The sequence below is a fragment of the Struthio camelus genome, chromosome 2 (genome assembly GCF_040807025.1).
Source record: "Struthio camelus isolate bStrCam1 chromosome 2, bStrCam1.hap1, whole genome shotgun sequence".
Classification (NCBI taxonomy): domain Eukaryota; kingdom Metazoa; phylum Chordata; class Aves; order Struthioniformes; family Struthionidae; genus Struthio; species Struthio camelus.
The window spans coordinates 41,012,184-41,037,981 of NC_090943.1; the positions used below are offsets into that span (position 1 = coordinate 41,012,184).

General features: G+C 41.7%; 1 protein-coding gene across 5 annotated transcripts in view; it reads right to left on the reverse strand.

The window, feature by feature from the left end:
* Positions 1 to 4,089: 4,089 nt before the first annotated feature.
* RFTN1 (raftlin, lipid raft linker 1) overlaps positions 4,090 to 25,798 on the reverse strand; it is a 100,562-nt gene continuing 78,853 nt past the window's right edge. For all 5 annotated transcript variants that reach the window (XM_068935296.1, XM_068935293.1, XM_068935294.1 and 2 more), the window contains 4 exons: positions 20,789 to 20,904; positions 11,813 to 11,916; positions 10,390 to 10,471; positions 4,090 to 6,535 (listed from right to left, as the gene is read on the reverse strand). In XM_068935296.1, coding sequence (XP_068791397.1) covers positions 6,113 to 6,535; positions 10,390 to 10,471; positions 11,813 to 11,916; positions 20,789 to 20,904 — 725 coding nt within the window. In that variant the 3' untranslated portion in view covers positions 4,090 to 6,112. The remainder of the gene's footprint in view (positions 6,536 to 10,389; positions 10,472 to 11,812; positions 11,917 to 20,788; positions 20,905 to 25,798) is intronic.

The window sequence follows — 25,798 nt, forward strand, 5'->3', positions numbered from 1 at the left end:
TGAAAAAAATAGCGTGATAGCCTAACTGAGAAACTCCTAGCCCTTGCTTTGGGTGCAGCATGGGGGATCTCATTAGTAATTGCTGCAGGAGATGATCATCTGAATAGACAACAAGTTGAAATAATCCTAAGGATCTTCAGCAAACAGCTTCAAAAAGAAAAACCCTTACTTAACTGCAATTCACAGCAAACAACTGAAACAAGGTTGTATATTGGATCATGAAGAGGTGAACTCCTAATGATGGCCCTTAAATTTGCCTCAGGCTTTTGGGGACAATACAGCACTGAGGGTTTGCCCGTAGGGAGTCATCTCCTGGTGCCCACAGCCTCGTGTTTCGGTGTCTGTACTATACGACACTAGGTGCCTGCTCACGTTACTTGCGTACTCAACAGTCATTGCAGACACACAGGTTTGGGGTTGTCAACTTCCTTCCTGCTGAAGTGAGGGGAATGATTCCTTCCACCTATCCTTATCTCAGCGGACGCAGTTGCCTGTTCATTCACTCTAGAATGTAAGCAAACAGGACCGTGTGCTTGTCACCAAGAATAAAGTCACGGGGTTTTTTTGTTCAGAAAGATGCAACTGACGTGTCAGAGCTTGATGCTTGAAGGAAGCAGGCTTTTTTCTAGAAAAGTGCAATAAACTCTGCCATTCGGAAGCACTAGTGCCCAAAACTAAAAATCACCCAGTGGGCTCCTGCATATTTCAACAATGTGGTAATAAAACAGATGTGAGAAGGCTTTAAATGTTGTTTTCCTTGTCACTTTTAAATCACTAAGTGGATTATAAACTGGTTTACCCTTTTCCTTACTGCACATCCTTTCTTCAGTCCAAATGGAATCTTTCACAAACCACTTCTCAGACTTGCACCAAAATGTCTACCTAATAAAAGGCATTTCACAACCCTTTGCTTCTGTAATCGTTCTCTTTCCCTCTAACCTCTTTCTGTCATCCTTTGTTATACTCAGACTGAGAGCTATGGGGCAAAGACACATCTCTTTAATTACATGGTTAAACCCACTTATATAATATTATACACACATACCAAAAAAAAAAAAAAAAAAAAAAAACACCCAAAACCCATGCTATTGCATGTCACAACCCTCCCCAAAACACCAGTAACCTGAGATTGCGCTTCTTAACAAGAAGTTCTTTCTTACCTTGAACAGTTATCCTGCCAAAAGGCATGGAACATCTTAACTCCATAATGCACATAACAGTTATAAATATTATTTTCTATCTAAGGAGCCTGTGGTTTGTTAACAGCCCCATAACAGCAATCAAGTTCCACCATAGTTTTTTACTTATGAATCTTCTGGGCGCTTCCTCTTCCTATAGCTTCATGGTCTTACAGTGAAACACCAGTTTCACCTTAAGTTCTGTTATTTGATCTGACGCCACCATAATTAAGAGGAAAAAAAAAAAAGGCAAATTAACCATATAAGCATATGCTATACAAGTAAGTGTGATACTAGTCGACACTGATAAGGGACGCAAAGCATCCCCTGGTGTTCAAAAGCTGCTGACTTGGAGAAACAATGTTCACCCTCTTCACATTGTCAGATCATAACTTTGAATCTTAGAAAAATGTTTATTCATCTTATATGTGTATAATCAGCTAGAGAAGGACTTAAGGTAGACAAGAGTGATATTTAAACTTTTTGAGGGGGGGGGAAAAAAAAAAAGACATGTATTCAGCTATCCTTAAAACTGATTGAGATGGTTTGGAAGTTACCTGGTGTGACAGTGTTATTAGATTGAGTCTTTTTTTTCTTATTCCTGTGACATGTATTTTACTAAATTGCTGTGTGCTCATCTGGTACAATGAATATGAAGTAGTCCTATAAGTTTTGCATTAATTAACTGAAAAATAGTGGCTATTCAATACCATTACATCAGAGAGACCTACTATTTTAGTTAGTGGGGTGCTTTCACAGTGAATAAAAGAAAGCACTTAAATTGTAAAGCCTTTTTCCCCTCTTCAGTATATGGGTAAGGTACTGATTAGAGTCAGCTACCCCATTCAGCACCACAGGTACCTTTCTGTTGATGAAGGATAGCCTTTTTAAACCAGAAGCATATCGCCCTTTACAACCCTGGAGACATGAACTGTATCCACAGCTCTTCATTCACAGGCGTGTTTATATTGTTAGCCAGCATACCTAATACTCTTGAGAAGCATTTATCATCAAGAAATTAGTCTCCACTCTTCTTATATGCTTTAGTTCTAGGATGGTGGAAATCCTGCATGAAAAATCTGATCTTGCTTTATTTCTGTCCTATAATTGGCTCCCTGAGGCAAATGTACAATCATGGAAACTACAAAGACTAAGCAGGGTATCCAAATGCAGAGCCCTTCAGGTTACTGCTCCTCACCTCAGAAACTGAGGCTGATATAGGAGCCAAATTAGAAAAAAAATATATATATATATATACATATATATACATATATATATATAGGTCTGTATTTAGCTTCATTTCCATTCATATGTTTGAGCTACTTGAGCTATTTCCATGATTTTGTTTTCAAGTATGCAGCTCAAATTAAATAAATTATCCAAGATAGATAAAGTTCCAGTCACATCTCTTGCACATTTAACCCCTCTGGAACTCTGCATAAACCATGTCAGTCATGAGGCCTCCACATTTTGGACCTTCTACCCATCTTAGTTTCAGCTGTTTTTTACAATATAAAAATCCCTTTTCTATCCTTCATTTCATTGAACCACTCCTCTTTTCAAGCTCCATTCAGTCTTTGACACTTCTTCACTTGCCTGAGCGGGAGCTCTTCCTTTGAACTCAATCCCTTTCACAATTGTTGCCTTACTCGAACAACGACTGGCTCTGAACGCAGCAGGCATAATGCCTGGCCCCGGCAGAGTACTGTGCGCGCTCCTACGGGGAGATGCAACTCCAGGGATTGGTCCACACAAGTGAGTTTTGCTGGTTTAATGAGGAAACTTTTTTTAAAATTCACCAGCACACCACCTGCATATGCTGTCATGCTTAATTGTCACCAGCCCATGCCGAGTATGGGGTAATATATGGGCTCCTTCCCTAGCAGTACTGACTGCTACGAGAGAGGCATTAGTTTACATCCCTGCTGGGAGATTGTGCCTGATCTGGGAAAAGGTTAGGCTGGGCTTAAAATGCCAGCTCTCCATGGGAGAGGAAAGAGCCCGGCTCCTCTCACTGCCTTCTGCTGGGGGTGACAAACCCCGCTCTGGACCTGGCGGCTGGAAGTGAACACAGCTCTGGGTGAGAAGTACGTATGAGGTCTTCCCCCTGCCAACAAAATTAAGACAGAGGCTGTACCTCTGTAGCCAAACTCCAATTTCATCTTCTGCCACATACACCCTCTGTGCTGTTGGCATATACCCCATGTTGGTCAGGTTTTCAGACACGCGAGTTGAGCTTGGCCCAGCTGTTTCTCTTCTCCATTCAGGCTTCAAGTAAGATGCCGAGTGCTCGCTTTCACTTCCTTGGCTGCTGTGGGCTTCTTGCTTTTTCAAGCCCAAAATGGCAAAGGTGGCTGAGATAGATAGATAGACAGATGATAGATAAAAGATTTCCGTTAACAGCTGCACAGCCTTGCTGCTGTACTGCCAGCCTGCCTTTGCCAACCCAAATCAGATTTGTATCATCTGTCTTCAAGGTGATTTAAGCTCACATAATTTCCTTGAGAAAGGGGCAGGGTGAAAGCACGCACATGACTCCAGACAGCTGAACTAACTTAGAGCAGTTCAAAGTCACAAGTTGGATGTGATTATGTGACTACACATCCACAAACCACTTGCCTTTTCTAAACAGAAAAATGTCAGTGTTCTCTTCAGTTCTCCCCACCCTTACGGGTCTGCAGCAGTTACAGTAACTAAGCTTCTACTCACACTTGCAGCTAAACAAGTGTAACCGTCTCACAGAGCCATGCATTTTCTGTCAGCTTGGTGACAGTGACCTACATATAGCCAGTTTTCTAGCACTAGTAACTACTGGTAAGTCAGTAGTCAGAAGCTTCCCACCAGCGAGAGACCCTGAGTTCCTTCTTTTGGGGACAAACTATTGGCAACTGTGCAATCACCACAAATAGGAAACCTCCTCATGAACTTTATTTCTCTTTAGTTTTGTAAGCAGTTGGGATCCAGTCAAACAAGGTCAAATTGCAATCCAATAAAAGCTTGCTATTCAAATTTGACAAGTTAATTATATTGCAACACTTTCTACTAGTAAAACGTTCATTAAACACAGTGAATTTTTAAACAAGATTAGTATAAAGCTAGTCCTTAAAACAGAAACCATCAATAAAAGGATCCTATGCTAATAAAATTTGCAGACAACTACTTCTAACTGTCCAGAGCACAGACCTTGCATTTAAGTAGAATAAATGGAATAGATTTTTGAGCCAATGGGAACTTCAGTCTAATTGTAAGAAACTGAATGAACTAATTGAAAAATATCACAAGAAATTGAAGTTATTTACAGTCACGTGGTTAAACCACTAAATTCAAAATAAATACTCTTCAATCAATAAAAAAGTACTACTATCCTTTCTGTGTGTGAAATGGAATGCTTTAAACTTAAGTGCCATTATCCAAATCCGATGAATATTCAAAATGCTATGATATTTTCCATTCCAGCAATGTTCTGCCAATTGCATAATTTTTAGGTGTGGAAAGTACTTTTGAAACCATTCTAAATGTGCATACGATAAAAACCAGGGTTTTTTTTGTACAGCATTTTGATTTGAAGACTAATGAAAATTACTAGGCACAAATCAGCCAAGGGAAAAAAACAATACATCACTTACTTACATAGCTGTTGCTTAAAAGAAAAAGGCAGGGGAATTTAGAATATATTTCTCACTTTATTACCACATTACTTGACCATTTCTAAACAGGGATGACGGTGGTACTGCTGGTCAAGAAGAGAGAAACAACTACTTCTTACGTGTTTAAGCATACTTAAGTACTTGGAGAAGATACTGATATATTTTAGAAACTACATTACACATGTACACGTACTTGTAATTACCTGAATATAGTTCCAAATTTCAAGATGTTGGTTGTTTTGCAGAATTATGTTTTATGTATCAGTCCCAAAATATGGTTACTTGTGTATAAAAAAGGCCCCTCTCTTAACGTATCTGTATTCTGCAAGGTCATTTAGTGACATTCTTTGGCCACTGACCTCTGCTATTTGTGTATCATTTCAGTTCTTTCCCACAACACATTTTATAACAACGAGGAAGTGGTGAAGAATCACGTGGAAGGCTTGGGAGGCAACACCTAATTCCATTTTTAGTGAAAATACACAATGAAAGAAGTACATTCTACATGCTCGCTTTCCGCTTTCCTATTTTCTGAAACCCCAGCAATTAATGTTACATTGCCGATTGGCAAGCAGAATATAAATGTAAGAAGAGAACAGGAAATCCCATTTTATATTGGAATCATCTGCCTCACACAAACTTATTAGGGGGGATGTTCACCCAATGTACCTGGAGCAGGTACACAGTTTACTTATTGCTTTAAATAGCTGCAAGAGTTAATGAAATTCAGAAGAGCGTATCATCAGTAAATGCTATTCAAGATAAACACAGATACAGCCATCTTGTGTAAACTTTCCAATTTCAGCCTGTTTAAGCCCAAATACCATTTTCATGACACTACACGCTTAACGATGAAATAACATATGGCACAATATCTTTTCCAGGAAAGATATGCTGACAGAAAAGTATTGCAGAATAAAATCTGACCAACTGGAATGTTTGCCCTGAACTAGATACGAACCTAGTTGGCTAACGGCAGTCACAGAGCAAACCCAAATATGTTTTCCGTCCCTATTTTTAATTTAGACGGTATCTTTACAAGACAGCAGAGGGCTTGGCCCACTCTGTAAAGCAGACAGAATTTTGCAATTAGCCTCTGTGGGTCAAAAAGCCCAGGCCCTACAGTTACTTAAGACATCAAGAAATTGGTGTGTTAAGGAGCAAAACAAGTACAATGCCAAAGAAATGCTGAACTGAGCAACGGAGTTAGTGAGGGCGATTAGCAAAATCTGTTCTTTCGTATTGGCAAAATATCAGCAACTCACAGGATTCTTGAAACGCAAGGTCTTACTCGCAGGAAAAGTCCGTGTCCAGTCCGACCCCATCGCTCCCGCTGCAGCCGTTAGTCGCGGGAGCACAGTTTCCCCCATCCGATACCTGCTGCTCGCAGCACTCGGACATACTCTGACCGAGGCAGACCTGCGTTTCATTTTGTTCAGTACCGTAGCTGGCACGACGCGTTTCCTGCGATCCCCCATCATCCTGGGTAGCCCCGTCGTCGCTCCCCGCTGCCTCCTCTCCCAAGTCTATGACCTCTGCGTCGGGCTTTCCTCTTGTCGACATTTGCGCTTCTAAGTTTCTTGTATTCTCTGTGACCTCAAATTCCTGCTCCTCCTCTGCCATTTGCTTCTCCCTGGTGCTTAGTTTAGCCTTCATGGATTTCTTCATTTGTTTGTTGTGCATATCTTCCCTGGAGAACCTCCAGTGAAACTGCAAGCAAGAGATCCCAGTGTTAAAGGTCACCTGAAACAAACTCAAGTGGACGCTTGCTTTCCTGAATAGAAATGATTTTATTATTCAGTTTTAATTCAAAGGTTAGTTTGATCAAAAAGACCTGTGATTAAAAAAAAAGAAGTATGAGTAAATCAGATGGCTTAAGACCGTTTGCGTATGTAGCTATTACACACAGAAGAGAGGCTCTGTTACGTATCCTGCCTCTGCTGTTTCACATGCCTAACAGGTTTCTTTCTAAAGGATGTTTCACCACTGAGGTAATAACCCACAGCGTCCTGGCAGACAATGTGCGTGGGGCGGGGGGAGAAAGCAAGAAAATGGAAAGCTGCACAGATGCAGACAGAGGAAGCAATACTTATAGCATTATTCCCATTTTTTCATCGGGTTAGCAGAGAACTAATGAAGTCTGGCTGATACACGTGCCTGCATTCACCCACTGCAAAGGCAACAGTGCTACAAGAGAAAACGTAAAAAGATCAGCTTGCTTGTTCTGCACGTTCGGATGGGAAGTGTGTTATGTCCATGCTGGCAACGTGCACTGCCAACGTGGCAGTGCATGTGTTATAATAAAATTTTGTAAGAAAGTTTTCCAACTGTTCTTTAGTGTCCAGAAAAGTGTTGTCCCCGTGTAACAGACTGTATGAAGGCCCGCTGCGTGGAGCTACTGTAAAGTGGCTCCAAAGGTTTTTCTTATCCAGAAGCCTGTAGTGCACAGGCGACCAGCATCGGCAAGGTGAAACCAGCGTTTTGAAACCTTTACAAACCTTTCAAAGCCAGGCCAGAGGCTGAAAAGCAGCAGATGCATAATCTGATCTGCTTGTACTACTCCATAAACATGTCAAAGAAGCCACAAGTGATTTTAGATTATGATATTTGTAAGGACTTAATATTTAAAATAGAGTGATAAAGACTACAACAAACTAAAATATTCTGAACAATTTGTATAAAAGTTTTTTGAGGAGAAAGCATGAAGCCGCCTCTTGCAGCACTCACCACAAGACTTACCACAACCGCTATTTCAGGGCAGCTGTTTTAACTACTATTAAAAAAAGAGAGAACCAGCAGTACCATGAAATACTGACATGAGAGATATAACATATATAAGCCTGACAAATATGCCATTAACTTATCTGCTTCTTTGGTCAAAAAGATAAACTGACCTTTCCAAGAAAAGCTAGAGCATGCTCCAAGCCACTGGTGAGCCATCTTACAGAATTTTAATAAGTCCTTGGGAAACTGCACAAAATTTCAGCAGCGGTATCCAGGCTAATGCAAACTCAGCGACAGGTTTAGGAGGAAATGCTTGGCACCTTCCTCACTGCATAAATCATCTCATCTGGACGTGCAGCAAACTGAGCTGTGGTCCAGAAGCCTTTTATTTTCCAGTGCAACCAAGACTGTGCCAAAGACTCTTGCTCAAGAGAAGGGTACGTTCATAAATTTTTGATTTAGCTATGTATTCCTTAATCAAAGAGGCCACTCAAAACCTATTAGATTAAGTTTGTTACACTACAACGATGGAGCAATGCTCTTTCTTTCGGCTAGACAGAACTCAATGTAAGAAAAAATCCCACTAATATGTAGAAACTGGCTTTCATAACATTCTTCTTCTTTTATTTAGAGGAAGATAACTTTTCCCTTTCTCTAATTTTAAAAATATTTAAGTGAAAGATGACATCTCAATTTTACAGCGTAGCTGTTTAAAATTCAGACACCTGACAATTTTCCTCTTTGATTTTCAGCAGTGCTGAACACCCACAACTCCTCTTTAATTCAAAGCTCTCTCAGAGAAGGTAAGATCAGGACCCTGAGTGTAATGAAGATTAAACTACAGGAGGCTCTGTGTGTGTCTGCGTGTGCGCGCGTCCATATATATGTATACATACACAGGTGTACACATTGCATCTCACAAAAACGTACACAGCTAGTTTCTGCGGAAATAAGCATAACATCGCTATAAAGTGAACGAACACGATTACCTCATCACTGACTGAAAACTGCATTAGTAAGAATACTTCTATCTTATAGAAAAGTAAAAGAAATTTTACAAGTCCTTGCATGTTTCCTTTTCTGTTAATCTGGCTAAGATGAACAGCAGTTGGTTGATATGCATAGATAGTTTCCAACACTACAACTTCCTTTCAATCTTATCAACGCATTTCCCTCCTCCAAGCGTTCATCTGTAAACGTTTTAAACATGCTGTATTACGAGTTACTAAACCCCCAAACCAATAGATCTGAGAGCCTGTGACACTGTATGTGCGGAACAGGCAGTAACTTAATCAAATGCTAGGTTTGGCGTCTTTTATCTGACTTACAACAACCAGTTACAGCTGTTGAACAAGTCTTACAAATCTTTATGTAACTGTAATCAATGATGTGCCCCATTTTTCTTGACCGTTACACCAAAAATGTATTACTTCATTAATTTCTCCTCCCATATATGTCTATATATTTAGTAATGCTTACAAGCAAATCCTTTATGTCAACCAGACATTGTTAAATAAGCTTTGCTTTTAGATATCCAAATGAAAAAATCAAAACAAATTTTTGAGTCCTCTTGACGGTATGCAACTGTTACTTCAGCACAAAAAATCAGTATCGCACCGATTTATCTATTTGAAGACACACAATGGTTTATAGGTTCCCAACCCACCCATTAAAGCCACACAAAATGGTGGCAAAAGACCGACTGAACACAGCCACTCCAGCCTTCACCCCAAGAGCCCTTTAATCACCCGAAACCCAAGAGATAAAACAAGAAGGATGGGCTCTGCAACACGGTCAAAGGATAATCTAGGCTGCAGCTGAGCTAACAAGAGAGGGTAAATCCTAAATCACAGCCAGTTCACTCCGACTTTGGTCAGTTCAAGTATTCTCCTGATCTCCACTGAAGCTAAAAGATGGCCTTCCAAAAAACCAGGCTCCACACCAGCGAAGGCTTTTTAGATGAAAACAATTTGTAGTTATCCAGAACGCTGGATACCCAAACGCTCTTAGTGTTCGGCTCTGCTTCGCAGCTCCAATACCTCGCACAAGACCAGCCTCTCCGGGCCAATTTTTTGGGGGTCTTTTTCCATACTTCTCTTGTCTTCCTGATCATTCCCATGCCATACGGAAAGGGCAAGGCAAATTGAAAGGTGATGGGAAGGTCAGCACTTTCCCCTCTGTCCGTCTAAACCAGCCCTTGTCCTTCCTCCGCAGCCGTACAGCGTGCCAGGTTGGGGCAGCGGTTGCCGCAGCTGCGCCTGTTAACAGGCGGATGGGAATACAGACGTGCATCCACACCCACGGGCCAGGAGCTGTCAGCCACCTTCTCAGTTAATCCAGCTAGGTTCAGGGGGTTTTTTTGGTTAAATTCTAGCAGAATTCATTAACATTCAAGCAACAGCTAGAAACACCCAGCCAAGATCAGGCTTGCACTGTCCTAGGCTCTACCTCCACGCCTAGCAAGACAGAGATCACAGTCTAAACGGAAAAGACAGGCAGTGGGCGAGAGACAACAGTGCCGTTTCCACCTTGCAGGCTGTGAATACGGGCAGAGGATTTTAGGTCACGTACGGAGGTTTAGGGCAGAGCTGCAAAGAGAAACGTACATCTCTTCTGCCGACCCGAGCTCAACAGAGAACGAAACATAAGAACTTTCAGGTCCTTTGAGCATTTTCTGCCTCTTTCATTTGAACGGTTCGTTTCACTGTGTCTTGCTACTGTTTCGCCAAGCTTCTGTATGCCAGAAATGTTGAACAGGCCATTTTGATTTCTATGGGAAATCAACGAAAATATTGAAATACTGCCAGCAAAAAACAAACCAGCAACGCAAGGATATTTACCTTAGATTCTTTCTTCTTTGCTTTCTGGGGCAAAGAAGGTCTCTGAAGAAAAACAATTTGCTTAGTGGATAAATTTCCCTCCCTGAAAAGAAACAAATGCACACTCCTGAGAATGATTAAATCCACATGCGGTCATTCAAAGCCCCAAATCCATCTCAGTCATTTATTTCTGCAGGTCCAAGAAGAATAAAATGAACAATGACCTAAACACCGCCTGTTCCCAGTGTCTTTAAGCAGCCTGGTATTTTGGCAGGGGTGGGGGAAAATCAGCTATTCAGCCTGATAGATCTAAAACACACGAGTCAATCTGTGACATATTTTTGCTGAACGTTTTAGCATTAGCGTGTAAACACAGAGTAAGCTGTTTTAAACAAAGAGCGAGAAAACCTTAGCTCCACGGCGCGTCTGCGTAGCACAGTGTCGGTGAGACAGGCGCGTTTGCTCCTTCGCAGGGCACAGATCCAGGATGGGGCCGCGCGAGCCCCACCGCGGTGGAGCAAGGCAGGAGGCACAAGCAAATGCCACCAGCACTTTAGACTGGGTGTCCTTCTGCACTGTCAACCTCACCTGTGCTCCTGGCATTATTAATGAGCGACAGAAACCCAGAAGAGCGAGGAAAAGATACACATCTTTAAGAGGCAGTGCTTACAAACCATAACGATGATTACTCCATTCACTGCTACATTTAAACATACATGAAAAACCTGAATACTGGTTTTCCCCCAGCACAGATGGCCTTTCTCCATTTTGGGTTTTTATGGGCAGCATCAGCCTTCATCTAGAGCTCTTTGAGAAGTAGGCATATTTTTAAGAGAAAAAATTATGATTGATTATATTAATGTACATATAAATACATTCCTGACCAAAGAAATAATCAATCTGAAACAAAAAATCCAGAACGTTCAGCCTCAATGGTTAACAGTTGGGAAGACTATTTTTCACCAGTCATGAAGCATGGTTTTAAATTTTTATTTAAAAACCCCAAATATTAGTAATGGCAGAGCAGACCGCAGAATCATCACCTACGCAAACAAGGCTGCTCGAGTAATGATATCCTAATCGCACACGGTCCCGCTCAGCTGGACTGTGTCTACCACCGGCATCAGACAGCCAACGATCACCAATAAAATGAGTTTTGACAGCAAGGCAACACCTCCCTCCAAAAAAGCTTTTGCCTTTGCTCTAAGTGAAACCACGGGGACATCCAGAGCAGGAGTCTTACAGTCGAGGCGCTTACGCAGAGGCAGCGCCAACGCGCAGGAACGGGCAGAAAGCTCCCGGCCGCCTCGCGGCCTGCTGCCCACCGGCCACGTGCTTCCTGCCCAGGGCGGCCTGCGACGCCGAGAAGCGTCCCGGGGCAGCTGCAGCGGGGCCTGCGGGGCAGCTACCACCGCGCGCGGCCCGGGGACGGCGGCCCCCGTACCTGTTGGTCTTCACAACGGGGGTAGGAAGCACGCAGGTGAGCTGCCAGCCGTACGCCGCCAGGGAATTCAGCAGCGGCACGTAATCCGTCTGCACCTCCGCTCCCTAGGAAAGGAAGGAAAGAGCAAGAGCTAGCGTTATCACTTGGAGCGTGACGGTCCGTTTGACTTTGGGGAAAAAAAAAAAAAAAGGGGAAGAAAAACATGTGTGTGGGTTTTCTGGCAGGGAGAGAGGCGTTTTTGCACTGAAGTGGGTTGTTTTGTATGTTCAGCTAAGCAGGAAGGAAAACATTGAAAAACTCGAGACAAAGACTTGATCACCCGTTCATCCCAAACTGCTGACCTGGTTTGTTTAAAACATTAAACATGTGGTTTTCTTTTTACACTGCCTGAATCCTGCCTCCCTGTAGCCCCATATCCATATAGCTTTAGGTCACTCCAGACCTAAATAGGAGTGATTTGCTCTGTTTTATCAGCAGTCCCCTGCACAAATTGTCTCTGGCGACTTTCAGTGGGGGTAAATAGGAGAAGCAAAAAATACGGAACAATAATCTCCTTCCAAGCAAAAAGATATTCAAGTAGCTAAAAAAAGGCAACATTGCCTAGTCCAGATTCTGCGCTTGTCCAGGTGAGAGTAATTCGGAAGAACGGCACTCAGATTAATCGGGTTACTCCACAGTGGTGGCTCAAGGGCAAAACGGCCAGCAACCGCAGAGAGAAAAAATAAGTACAGGTCTATTACAGGTCGATTCCTTCTATCATCCACAAACAAACAAGCATCGCCTCCTTGCTATTTTGAATCAGGAAATCTGTGGATGCGACCAAAAACTGTTGTGTTTCAGCGCAGAAATCTGGCTTCAACCACAGATTTTATATAGTAGAGCCTTGCTTATTCTCTCCCTACCAAATAGCAAACCCTGTAATCCAGATTGCTCCAGTGAGGTAGCTAATTGCCAAGACTTTCATTAACTTAACAACTACATACCAGAGCACAGTTATGAGTTTTTAATTTTAATAAATACAAAGCAGGCAAATGGGAACTGCTAGTCTCTACAAACCTAACTATATTCCCTTAGAACAACAACTATATTTGCCAGAAAGCCCAGACACGTATACTGGTTTTATGTGCATGCAAGCTATTTTAATTGCCTATTCTCAAAACTGGGTGAGGTACAATAGTTCTCCCAGTAAATGTTAATCAGGGCAGTTCCAAAAAATCCACTTATTCTGAGTAATAGTCATTTGATCAGAATTAATTCAAATCTGGCTGTAGTATTTCAAAGTATTTTAGTGATTTCCAATCTCAACTATTCTTTCCTTCTAATGAATGTAATTTAGGTCACTTGATATCTTCATAACTGAATGACTGCCTGATTATACCTATTAAAAACCTGATCTTCACTGCAAATGCAAATAGCTGAAGGAGCTGTATCACTCCTGCTAAAAAGGAGAATATATGGAAAAATCTTCCCCAGAAACTGCATGCAAGAGCACAATGAACTAACCTTACTTCTCGTTTCTATACAGACACTTTCAGGGGCTTATTGAGATACAGCTGCTTCACAACATCACCACGTACAGACCAGTAATACCCAGAGAGGAAGGAGATGCCCTGCAAGAGGAGAGCAGGTACCAACGCAACGGGCCTCTGATACATCCCCTCTGAAGCGGTCAGGGCTCCTCACTAGCTGTGATCGTGGCAGATTCAGAGCCTCCACAGATTCCCATTTCCCTCCTTACCCTTCCCACTCTGTCCTTGCTGTAGGATGGGTATTTCCTCCCTCTTTCCAGTTCTTAGACTAGAGTGTCCAAGGGTAACGCAAAGAGGATGACACATCTAGGTGCCTTTAACAGCTAGTGTCTCAAGAAAACAGATTAGTAACACGCTGAGGTTTATCAAATTAGTCAGTAACGCCTTCTATGCTTAAAAGTGCTCCAAAAATAAGGTTGAAAATATGCAACGTTAGAATCATTAAGAATGGGGTCGGAGCACCTGCCACGAGGCGCCAGGAAGGACCCACAAAAGGACCTGACTGAAACACTCCCTCTGCCTAACAGTGTTCGTAGGGGAAAAACCAGAAGCAGCTCACTCATACCCAGAGCGTGAGGATAGCAGGTCAGGAAAGACAGGCATAGCAGACCTTGTTTGTGCCCCAAGCAACACCTCATGTTGCAAAGAGGATTTCTATTTCAAATTCATCGCCTGAGGTTGGTGATCACCAAGGAGAACCTTCTTGTTACAGCAGGATATGCAATGAATGTCAAAAATCAGAGTGATGTTAAGGCGATGAGGGAGGACATCCATACCACACAGAGCTCATTTGGCTGCTTGCAGAAGCCAAATTGTTCCAGGGATGCGCTGTCACTCCTGCCACAGCCCATAGTCCCCACAGGCTCTGGGCGGCGAGACAGGGCTGGCTTTGGACCTGTCTGACTTGTCAGGTTTAAGCATCATCTGCAGCAGATGATGCCGTATTTCACCATGCCAGCGGTGCAGGAGGGAAAAGAGTAGGTGAAGGTTCAAAAATGTAGTTATGTGAAACTAAATTTAAGATTAAATTAAATTAAGCTTCAAGAAAATAAAAAAAAAATCTAGAAAGGGAAAAAAAAAACCTGTTGCAAGAGTGCTGCAAAATTGTTAGGTGACTTCCTATTTCCTCTACGTACTGCTACCCAACACCACAATCTGCGTGTTGGCCTGTTTGGAGGAAGAAAGCGTATATATCACGCAGAGGTCCACAACTCCTCCAAGCGCCTCGTGCTCTTTGACAAGCTCTGATCGACTCTGCACGCGTCTTCTGCGGAGTCAGACGTGGCACCTCTTCCCCGCCCCCGGGGGGATAAACTGCTCCGAATAAGTAGCTGTGCTTGAAGGTGACAGACAAGAAAAAGGACTCGCTCCTGAATAAACGGGCGCAATTCCTACGGGCTTCAAGCTCCCTACCTCCAAAATTTAGATAATTGCAGCTTTAAGACCACACAAAATTAATTATCCCTCCCCATCCAGAGCCTTCACTAGTAATCCTGTCCCACCACCGGAATTTGTGTCGCAGCAGGAGGGGCACTTGTACAGACCTTCAGGACAGTTAGACAAAGAATTGGTGTCATATTAAACGCTTTCCAAAGCAAAAATGCATCGAAACAAACAATGCACTGGGGGCTGGGCGGGGAGGAAAGCAGTCATCTTGTGCTTATTTTACATTTAATACAAGAGACCATCAGAATTATTTTATCTATTATTATGTGAGACAATGGGAATATAATTTCAAACATACAGTTTCATAAGATGAAACTGCAATGCTCTTTCTAGCTAACAAACTAGGACTGCAAAAACCAGTAGGAGTAGAAAGCACATGCCAGCTCTCTGCTGAAATAGAAGTGTTCAAATAATAATGTGTATCAAACTGGGAGACATTTCATTCAGTGAAAGGGTGGAAAATTTTAATTAACTTGCTTCCCACTCTCCTGTGGATGATAAGTAATCTCTGATCACACCTTGAGTGTCAAGAAGCCAGAGCATATTGAGCTAGGTTTTTTCCTTGACTTGTTTCACATGAAAAGAATTCATTTTATTTATAGTTTTACTGTTTGTTTTCAACATTTTCTTCTCTCACAGTAGCTTTAGCTCATTAGAAAAACCTAAAAAATATGATTAAAAAAGGATAAAGATAGTATCTAGGGCAAGCCACACAAACAACTGCTTTAACAATTTTTCTTTTCTTTTTTTCTCTGCTACTGCAGCGATTTTAACCACAGCGAGATAATAAACAAGACAACTACTAAGCTCTTGTGAGACAGAAGAAAGTTCTTTAGAAATCATTCTTTCCTGGGCTAAGTGAATGTGATTTAGTTACAAGGCAGCTACGGATTGTCTCTGCTTAATATTTTCTTCCAAGGTGGATTAGCGAATGGCAAGATGGAGAATCCCATTAAATAAGTCTTAATAAAACCTCTAAGAGCAAATCCTAACAGACTGAGTACCAAGACCGAGGGACAGATGGCAAAGAGGACGGGAAGTGAAAAACACAGACACTTTACAAACACAGCCTACTGCTCATGGGGCAAAATGGACAGTGTATTCACACCCAATTCCTTCCAAAAATATAAAAGATAACCCCCTAGAGATGCAACGTGCACCCCTGCCCAGTAGTGATCTACAAGTCTCCACCACCACCAAAGTCGCACTTTTTTTCTAGCTCATTGAAGGGAGGAAGAAGTAGTGGTGAAGGCAAGACTTGCACCTTACTTAAAAGAAGGAAAAGAAAAAGAGAGAAATTAAATGCATACGGGCTGTATGAGAATGACCTGGTAAGAGCTGCTGCAAAGTTTTGCGTTTGCAGGCACACACAGAAGACAAGGAGAATGAATACATGCTCTAAATTTGTGAATGATTTTTCTGTTCCATTTTTGGGCTTCTTCCATAGTCATATTCTTCCAATATGACATTGTCGATCCATTAAAAACGTTTACTGTAAGCAAAAGGGAATTTTCACAAGTGTTCCAGCAGTTGAAATTGGATCACGCTCCTCTAGTATTGACCTTCTCCTCAATTTTAACGCAGAGCCCTACAGATTCTTGTTACTATACACATTTCAAGATGTATGCATGCTGCTGAGTAGCATTCACATCTGTCTACATGGCAAGGTTGAAATAAAAAAACACAAAAAAAAGTCCAGTGCCTACAACACCCACTTCGCTCAGCGACTTTGGTGGATGCAAATCCTACTTTCTGGCATATGCATAAACAGTAACAATGTTTGAGTGCTCCTGATACTCCCTGCACCTGCAAAACGTAAGCACATTCGTGCAGGGACACAGCTTTGTTTTTAGCAAAGCAAAAGGTAGGCACCAAAAGCTCCACACAGTGAACATACTGACACAGTGCATGCTCCTCACAGGAGCAAGTGTGCAAGCATCTTAAAAAATGCATTAAACTTAATATTGCATAGGGAACACACACATGACAATTCCAGATACCTGGCCAGAGAGCAGAAGAAATAAATACGATCTAGCCATCAGTGCATTTTTTAAAAATAATCAAATAAAAATATTTGTAATGAAATAGTTTTTTAATAAAAAGCATTTTTAGTTTCGCAATTCCTGCAGCACTTGTGCACTCTGTCTTTAGCTGAGCGCTGATTTCACGGTTTGCCCATCAACCGTTTTTGTAATGAAAGCATAGAAAAACACAATCTGAGAATTTGTATGATCCAGGGTATCTTACCACATATGTGGCTTAATCTTCTCCACGCAGCTCCCCCAGTGTAATTTCTTTCAGTTATAGCTTATCCGTGAACAAAATTCGGCTTTTTCAAGGAGCCTTTTTCGCTGACCGCTCCTTCCATATGAAACGAGTCACCTATTTCCATGCAAGCAGCACAGGCCCTTCCCGGCCACATGCTTAGCCCACAGGAGAGCACACCTCGAGGAGAGCACACCTCGGAGCTGCCCCTCTCTAGCATTGCTGCTCATGCGATTTGTGGGGTGCCAGCACCTGCTTCCCGCACCCCCACCCCAACCAGCCTGGAGGCAGCGCAGGGCCACAGAGTCCTCCACCGTTGGCCCGGACCCTGCCAAAAGCTGAGCTGCCGGGGAAAAGACATGGGATTTGTGCCCTTTTTGGTTCTCTCTGAAGTACAAAAGAGGCCTGAAATGCTTCTTCTCAGCATGCTCTTAAATGGAAAGTTCAGATCCGATATGCTCCTTTTTTTCCTGAAAGGTTTTATGGGTGAATGGAGAACGAATTCTTATCTATGATCCTGTCACAAACCTAAGCAAACCGTGACAGACAAGAAGTGATTTATTTGCTCAGATTATTTTAAATCCTGTGTTTTTCTGGCTGCTTTGTTCAAGTGCCCTTTGCTCATACAGAAATATTTGCTTTGTTAGACTATCACTGCTTCAAACTCCACAAGTAAGTATCAGAAAAGTTTATTACTAAATTTATCAGCAAAACCAAACAAAGAATAGCCCGTGCATTGCATGCTATGTAGTGCGTACGTCTACTGAGTTCAGCAGGTAAACATATGCATATATATACTGCTTTTTTACCTAATATAAAAGTAAGAAAACAGCATTATAAAGCCTCCCAAAGGTTTTTTTCAGCTTTTCTTAAAAAGCAAAAAGGGGCAACATATTAAATATTAAGCCCAGGCAAGATATATCCTTTGGGTGCTACAGAGGGTCACCCACAGAACTGCATTTCATGCCCGTCACCATCAGCTCCTCTGCTGACCTGGTCGTGTCCCTCTCCTATGGCTGGAGACAACAGAATGTAGCTTAATTGACATATGATCTAAATCAGATTTACAGACGAATTAAACCCTCATTTCCAGCAATTTTTTTCAAAGGCTTACATTAAGACAGCTCACAAGCTAGGCTCAGTAGAGATCGTTTTTTAAATCTTTTGATGCGCTGCACTGTAAGAGGTTTACCGTGTCTACAGCTGATACTGACCCCAACCCATTCTGCCAGGGAAACACCAACTTTGTGGTATATTTGAGATTATAATTCATGTCACTACATCAAAGATACAGTATAGCAGAAAGCCAAAAAGTAATGAAGCGCCAGCTAAAGATGTCCAATGAGAAAATACCTGTAAATTAAGGAACAATATTTTCAGAATGAACAAGACTTCAGAGTAAGAATAATGCAGAAATCTGAAGGAGATGTCAAGGCACTCAACTTTACTGACAATATTAGCTATTTTGTCTTGGGCAATGGGGAAGAGAAGGTGACAGATTAAGAGTCGGGGAGAGAGAAATCATGCAGGCTTTGATTAATCAGAGCTGTCTACCCACATTTGCCTACACAAGCAGAATTAAAACCATCAGAGAAGTTTTAATGCTAGATCTCACAGGCCATAGTGGAAATAATGTGCCCTGACATTTTTAGAGTTAAAGTGATAGGGTTGAGAGCAGCGTTTTGTCATGAGAAGTCCTCTGGTCATTCGCAGAGGATGCCACAGCTCCGCTTTGCCTGAGAAGAAAGAGTTAAGTCCCTTGGAGCTATGACATCCTGTCTGTTGCCTGGCGGGACCACATACTGTGACAGCTGCAAGCCTTACATCCTCTGTAGGCTGACATTTTACACGCATACCCCGTGCAGCACAGTGTTCAGCTTGTTTTCTCTATTAGCCTGAGCAATTAAAAAGGCAGCACTTTCTCTGCTAAGAGGTGCACCCAGCCCTCTCTTCTGCCTTCATGATTAAGCAGCAAAACTTTGCATTTAGAAAGGCTCTGCTGCTTATTTTTTATTACCAGTGGCATTGATACATGCTACACGCCTGTTTTTTTCTTTTGCTGTGGCTGGGATTCTTTTTGCTTGTTCGTTTCTTCTTCTTAATTGGGAAATGGTGCAATAATTTTACATTCAGCTCAGGCCACATCTGAACAAGACTATAGCTCATCCAGATAATCAAATCTGCTACAAATTTAGAATCGGGATCCATTATACAAATTCATTTTCTGCTGTCCACATGCCTTCCACTACCTTGGTACAAACACAAACATACAAACAGGACTGACAACTGGAAAAGGTTAATCTAGATCACAGCTGAGCCTATATGAAAAAATAAGAAAGCCTTGATCATTCATTATTTCATGCTTAAAGTAAATAAAGGTTTGAAAAAAAGGTTTGAAAAAAGGTTTAAACCCAAGGGGGTTTAACAGAGAAGCAATTTTGTCTTCTGGATAGGACACTGGGCAAGTGCCTAGAGATTCCCTTGGCTTCCACCATATCTTTCCTTTGATGACTTTACATACCCATGCCTATCATCCCTCAGAAAGCAAGAGGCATGAAATAGCCAGGCAGTTATTTAAGTTTCAAGAGAAGAAAATAGAGATGTTCGGCTTTAGGCTGTTCCGCGAAAGGCCTTTGCAAGGGTTCTCCAGTGCTTCAGCAGGCTTTTTCTTCTCCATAATCTTTCATCTTCAGCTCGGTGGGGTAATGCGTCCATCAGGTCCCCAAAAGAGGAGCACCTAATCTTAGGAGGACAAAATTGCATTACCTCTACCTAGCAGGGCTTAATTTAACACGTGGAAGAGACCCTGCTGCAAGACACTCCTCCGCATGTGTGTGCCTAGCCTGATCCTTTCCTTGGGTTTTACACCATTTACAATATATTCCATGCTGGAAGATTAGGCATTGCCTTTATAAATACGTAACGTTTATTTCTGGCAGAACAGAGTAGTTAAACAATAAACCAAAAAGAACTTTTAAAAATTAGGTAATGATATCTTTTTTCCTGTGATCTTTTGCTTCAAGACACAAAGAATTTTAAGCCCAACTTTTTAATTACCTACCTGTGTGTCAAATTTGCTGCGGATTTGTACTGATGAATCTGATCTAAACAGTACTTCTCCTGATCTGAGTGTGCATTTATGTCAGTACAAAAAAGCCAGCCAAATGCACGGCTTCTTTGTACACTTTTTACATTCTCTTGATTATTCTGTCAACGCATAAACCCATGTAAACCCAGGACTTGACCAAACATACAGGGATCTGTTCAGATCTTTCAGCATGAATGAGGTCAGGGAGAAGCAAAGGCAGTCATTTGTGCATTCCTACTGCAGCTAAGTGTACCTAAAGGGCTTTCCCCTTTACAACTGCTCTACTATAGTGACTTGTGTGATCATGTTGCCCTGACAACCAGTGGAGCTTGCCTTTACAGTTTTTCTACCAGATATCTGTATTTTAAGGACAGACAGCCCTGAGTTTTGTTGCCCACCAACGCTCACATTCCCCCTGGCAAACAACTGTGAAAGAAAACACAGAGGGAGTAACAAAATCACAAAAAAAAGAAAAAGCACAAAGCTAAGTGCAGTTAACAGACATTACTATTCTGTTCCTTCCCTTTACCTCACTTGCCTACATAGTACTGTTGAAGCACAAATATGTGTGTGAGAGTTTGCCTCAGTATCTTTCTGGGTTTTGATTTACAAAAAAAAAAAAAGAAAAAAGAAAAAACACACACATACCTTCAGTACAGTCCATTGTTCTACAACAATAGCGTCATAGCCCTGCATGGTTTTACTGTCTTCTACAGCAACATCTTCAAAGAGAAATACTCCATCCATTGTCCCATGTAAGGAATCTGAAAACACAGGGTTATTCATAAGCTTTATGGGAGATATCCTATGTATAGTGAGGCATTTGAATTTATTAATAACAAGATCTTCCAGGCACATTAATAAAAAAGCACACAGACCTCCTCCTGATAGTACAACTCTATAAAAGGGATGACACCGCTAATAATAAGTAAGAGCAACCACCACCGTCCACTGTCATCCCAGAGCTTGTCCTCAAAAAGCACAACTCTTCCACTTTCTGCAGGCAGAATTAATTTAGGCCTCAGCTCAGCAGTACTGCTCACCTATCTGAAGTTATACACATGCTTTGTGGCCTGAAAACCATATATATAACACGTCATGTCAACTTGTCAAGGGCTTCTGTAGGCACACCCATGATAACGACCACAGCCATTCGTTCACACAAGTCAGAGCCCTATATGTGGATCTGCGATTAAAATTACATGGTCCACATGGACTAGGGGAGGTCTGGCTTATCTGAATGGTGTGAAAGAAAAGACACATCCATGCCTATTTCATCAGTTTATGACAGCATTTTGACCATCTGGTTTAGTGGCTCTCTACCCTCAGTTGGATACCCAGCACGGCCAGTCTTTCCTCAGACTATGCGCACTATTAAAATTACTTGAGCAGCACTTTCAACTCAATCTTAGCCATACACTCCATTACCAGCAGTCACTCCCCTACGCCAGAACTCTCTCCCATGTGTTCAGATTTACCTGCTCCACCAGAGAACAGAAGAGAATCCGAATATCAGAAAATTGACCGACTTTTCCGTGCAGCATAAATAGGCCAAATGATGAAACATCTGACTTCTATTTTAAAAGCTATTGTAAAAAAAAGCAGTACTGTACCCTTTATGAACACAGAGAACTCCAATCAAATTTTCAAAAAGCATTTTTTTTCAGCTCACCCTTCTAGTTTATATAATACATTTAACCTCTATGACTGATTATAAAGATCTTGCTCGTTCCCCTAAGTGTTGTATTTTACATGATGGGTTTTTGGTATTTTTAGGAAAACTATGTTCCTTGCAATGGTATGATATATGATTTTGAAATGGAACCGCACAAGCCAAACTAACAGATCCCTAAACTAATAGGACAGTCTTATCGATTTAGTGCTAGTTAACCAAAATTCTCTTTTATTCCCTCCTCCAGCTGTACATCTAAGAAAAAAATCAAAGCAATTACCACTTCCTTAAAAGAAATACTCAGGTTATGCTTTCTTCTGTAAATTTATTGTTAAAATGCTATAGCTTATTTTATTTACTATTAGAGAAGTGGTGAACAAATAGATCGTTAAAAATAGAGATATAAACTTTTTTGTCTACGATAGTGCATTGATTTTATTTACTGATGCCAAGGTATCAATAATTTTCCTTGTTTTTCCCTTCACCTACATCATTCTGTACGTAGTACAAGCTACTCATATAGCATTTCTTTGACAGCCACGCTGTAACAAGACTTGCATCCACAGCTCAACTCAGACAAGGTAACAGGAGAGGGAGTATACTTTGCAAAGCCTTCTCTTACTGGCCAGCAGCAGAACTTGAGACACAAGCATGGCTTTTCGTTCATATCTTACAGAAAGGGCGACAGACAAGACACCTTTTCAGCCGTTCCCACCTTTTCTGAGTCACAGTACTCTGTGGGGGTCTCAAGCATCCAGAAAGCACACATGCTGCTGTGTCTTCCACACTTCTCCCATTTTCCTCCTCAAAATAGAGTCATTCTTCTAGATAAATCTGCTTAGTTATTTCCTCTCACTTTCTGTGTGGATGTTGTGAGGTCATGAGATGCTAGCCAGAAAGCACCACGACCTCCTAGGGAAAACACATATCAAACTTGTGAGCAATTTTCACAAAGGAGGCGGGGAAGAGGATTAAGTGGCTTCCTACTTCCTGCAGACACAATCTCAGTCGTCATCTTCTGATGTGATTTAAATTAAATTCATTATCTGGAAATGCAAAGCCCAGAACAAACCAGACTCCTACAGCTGAAGACTTCTGTCTACAAACGCACGTAGCAAGACTGTTGCAGGTGTAAGGCACGTGCACGTCCCCTTGCTCCTATATACATGGTCACCTACTCTCTTTTGTGCAGTTTCAATCAAATCATTAAGTTATAAAGGAGCAGATGCAAATATTCATGTCTAAAACAAAACAGATTTTTGAGCTCCGTTGAGAGGAGAGAAAATTTAAACCACTTACTAGTAGCTTTCCTTGGGATTCTGTTGGGAGACTAAACTAGAAAAATACACTGTCTACTTTCATGCCGTCTGACTCCCCAGACAGACTTCCTCTAACTCCGTTCAGAATAAAGAGGGAAAAAGAACCTCATCACTACAATTTGCTGTTAATATATATTGCTCCAAAGAGGATAAACTGGACTACAAAGCAGTAACTCCTTTCAGCAGCTCTATCTGGAGGAAGATGAGGGTAAGGGGCAAAAAGGGAGGTGTTTTGCATTTTTGTCACCTAGATAAGATTTCTTCATCCCAGTGAGGAAAATAGATATTTTTGTTGAGAAACAGTAAGTAAGAACAGTTAAGTGACGGAATTACAGGTTACAGCATAGCAAATGGGGTACAAGATTTAATCATCATATTTCATTCAGAAATGGCACTTTGTTAGGCCCTAGATTTGAAATTGGGAACCAACTCAACTTCTGTGCAGAATACCTTATTCCAATACCAAACCTATATCCAGATGAATAATAATCAAATAACCCTTTAATTTTCCAAAGCAGGGATCACAGGACAGCAGCTAAGGCCAAAAGCAGAAAACCATGGATCACCACTACACACAGACATTCAAATCTTGTAAGAGAAACTTCATACAGAGTAGGTGTTCTGTTAATGAATTGTGAATCCTATTAATCAAATCCAACATCACACTCTTGCCACAACTGCACCTTGAGTTCTATCCATTCATTTGCCAGCTATTTAATAAGGGATCAAAACACAATCAGCATGTGTGTGTTTGCACTCACTCATAAATCATCCTTTATGCTTCATTCTGCTGTGCATTCCAATTGCACAGTTCACAGCTTTCACATATGTGAACATTATGGCACATATGTAATGTTTTAGAAACTAATAATTGAGCTTGTGAGACCCTACAGGCAACAGATAAACGTGGCTGAACTTCCCTGTTGGATGTACAATAATTACCATTGAATGCTACATCCAGTTCAATCAATTCTAAGATTCATTTATCTTTTGGCTAGAAAAGACCCCTATGGAAAATCAGAAAACTAGAAGGGGAAAAGTGATGAGAGGTAGACAGCTGATGCATGCTGGTGTCTGTTCAACAGAGTGATGCTTATGAAAAGCTCCATAAGAGAAACTGGTTGATGACACTCATTTCAATTTTCCCCCTTAATGATAACCAGATCTCCTCACTACCTGCCCCGCCACAGTGTTTAACACTTTCTTGCCATGAATACATGTCTGCCAGTTCTCATACCATGGCAGCACATCTTCCCTTTTACAGGTCATCTACCGCTCTACCAGCTCAAAGGGGGAAGTTGAGGAAGAAATAATTGGACCATGCATCCCCTATCATGCGAAGCTTTTGGGATGCTGAGAATAACTGCGGGAGAGGAGAAAGCAGAAAGAAGACTAAGGGTATTGTATTTTGGAGAAAATGCACACATAACCTACCCTACAGTGTCAGGAGTAGCAGGAATTTCAAGGAAACTCTTACACAGAGGTGTGGAAGCACTGCAATTTAAGGACAAGGAATTGGATAGATAAAGTCTACTGGCAATACCTTTATCCCGCAGATGCTCAGGAGTCTGCAGCAACTTAGCCTACAATCACACGTTCTAGAGCTGACCCACGAGGTGGGATTCATCTCAACTAACATTAGATATCTATAATATAGATGTCTACAGTGGAGTTGGTCATCTAAGGCTCTCTTTACAATCAAGAGAGAGAAATAATCATTATTTCATCCAAAACACAACTTCATGGAATCATAACATAATTCAGGTAGTAAGGGACCCCTGAGGTCTCTAGTCCAACTCAAGACTCAAAGCAGAGTCAGCTACAAGAACGGACCAGGTTGCTCAGGCTTTATGCAGTTGGATCTTGAAAACCTCCAAGGATGGAGATTGCGCAGCCTCTCTGGACAGTCTCTTAAAGTGTTCGACTGTTTTCATAGCAAAAACATTTCTTCTTGTATCCAGCTATAACCTCTTGTTTCCATTTATGCACACTTTTTCTCAACCTCCCACCACATACCCTCAGTAAAGAGCCTGGCTCCTCCTTGTAAGTACTGGGTGGGCTGCTGTTAGGTCCCCCCTGAAGCTGTGTCTTCTCCAGGCTGAACAAGCTCCCTCAGCCTGCCCAAGCTCCCTCAGCCTGCCCTCACTGGGCAAGTGCTCCAGCCCTTGACTGTCTTGGTGGGCCTCTGCTGAGGTCTACTGTCACTATATCACCCACCCCAATTTATCTTTTAGATGTCTTTTAGATTTCTACTGTAGGATGAGGTGCATCACAATGCAGATCCTACTGGACTGTACTGGTTCAGGCCTAGATCTCCACTGGCTAGCATGCCACTTTGGGTTGACAGCTCAGATGTAGACATCTGCAGGGCAGATTCCTACATTTATTCAGCTGAATCTCACCTCAACTATCTGCAAAATCAGCCATCTAAAGCTTTATATAGAGATACATTAAGCTAGTCTTTTCAGTTACCCGTTTCTCATGCAAGGTATTCCCTGACTCTGATATGGTTGCAACCTCTTTTGATAATCTCCTGTTTAACAAGACTGATCTCCTGCATTAGGCTGCATTAAAAAGCTCCTTGGTAATTCCAAATGTTGGCCCATTTGCAATAGGGCAGTAAGTCATGCGAATAAAATAAACCATTTTGACTTCGCTCAGTTCATG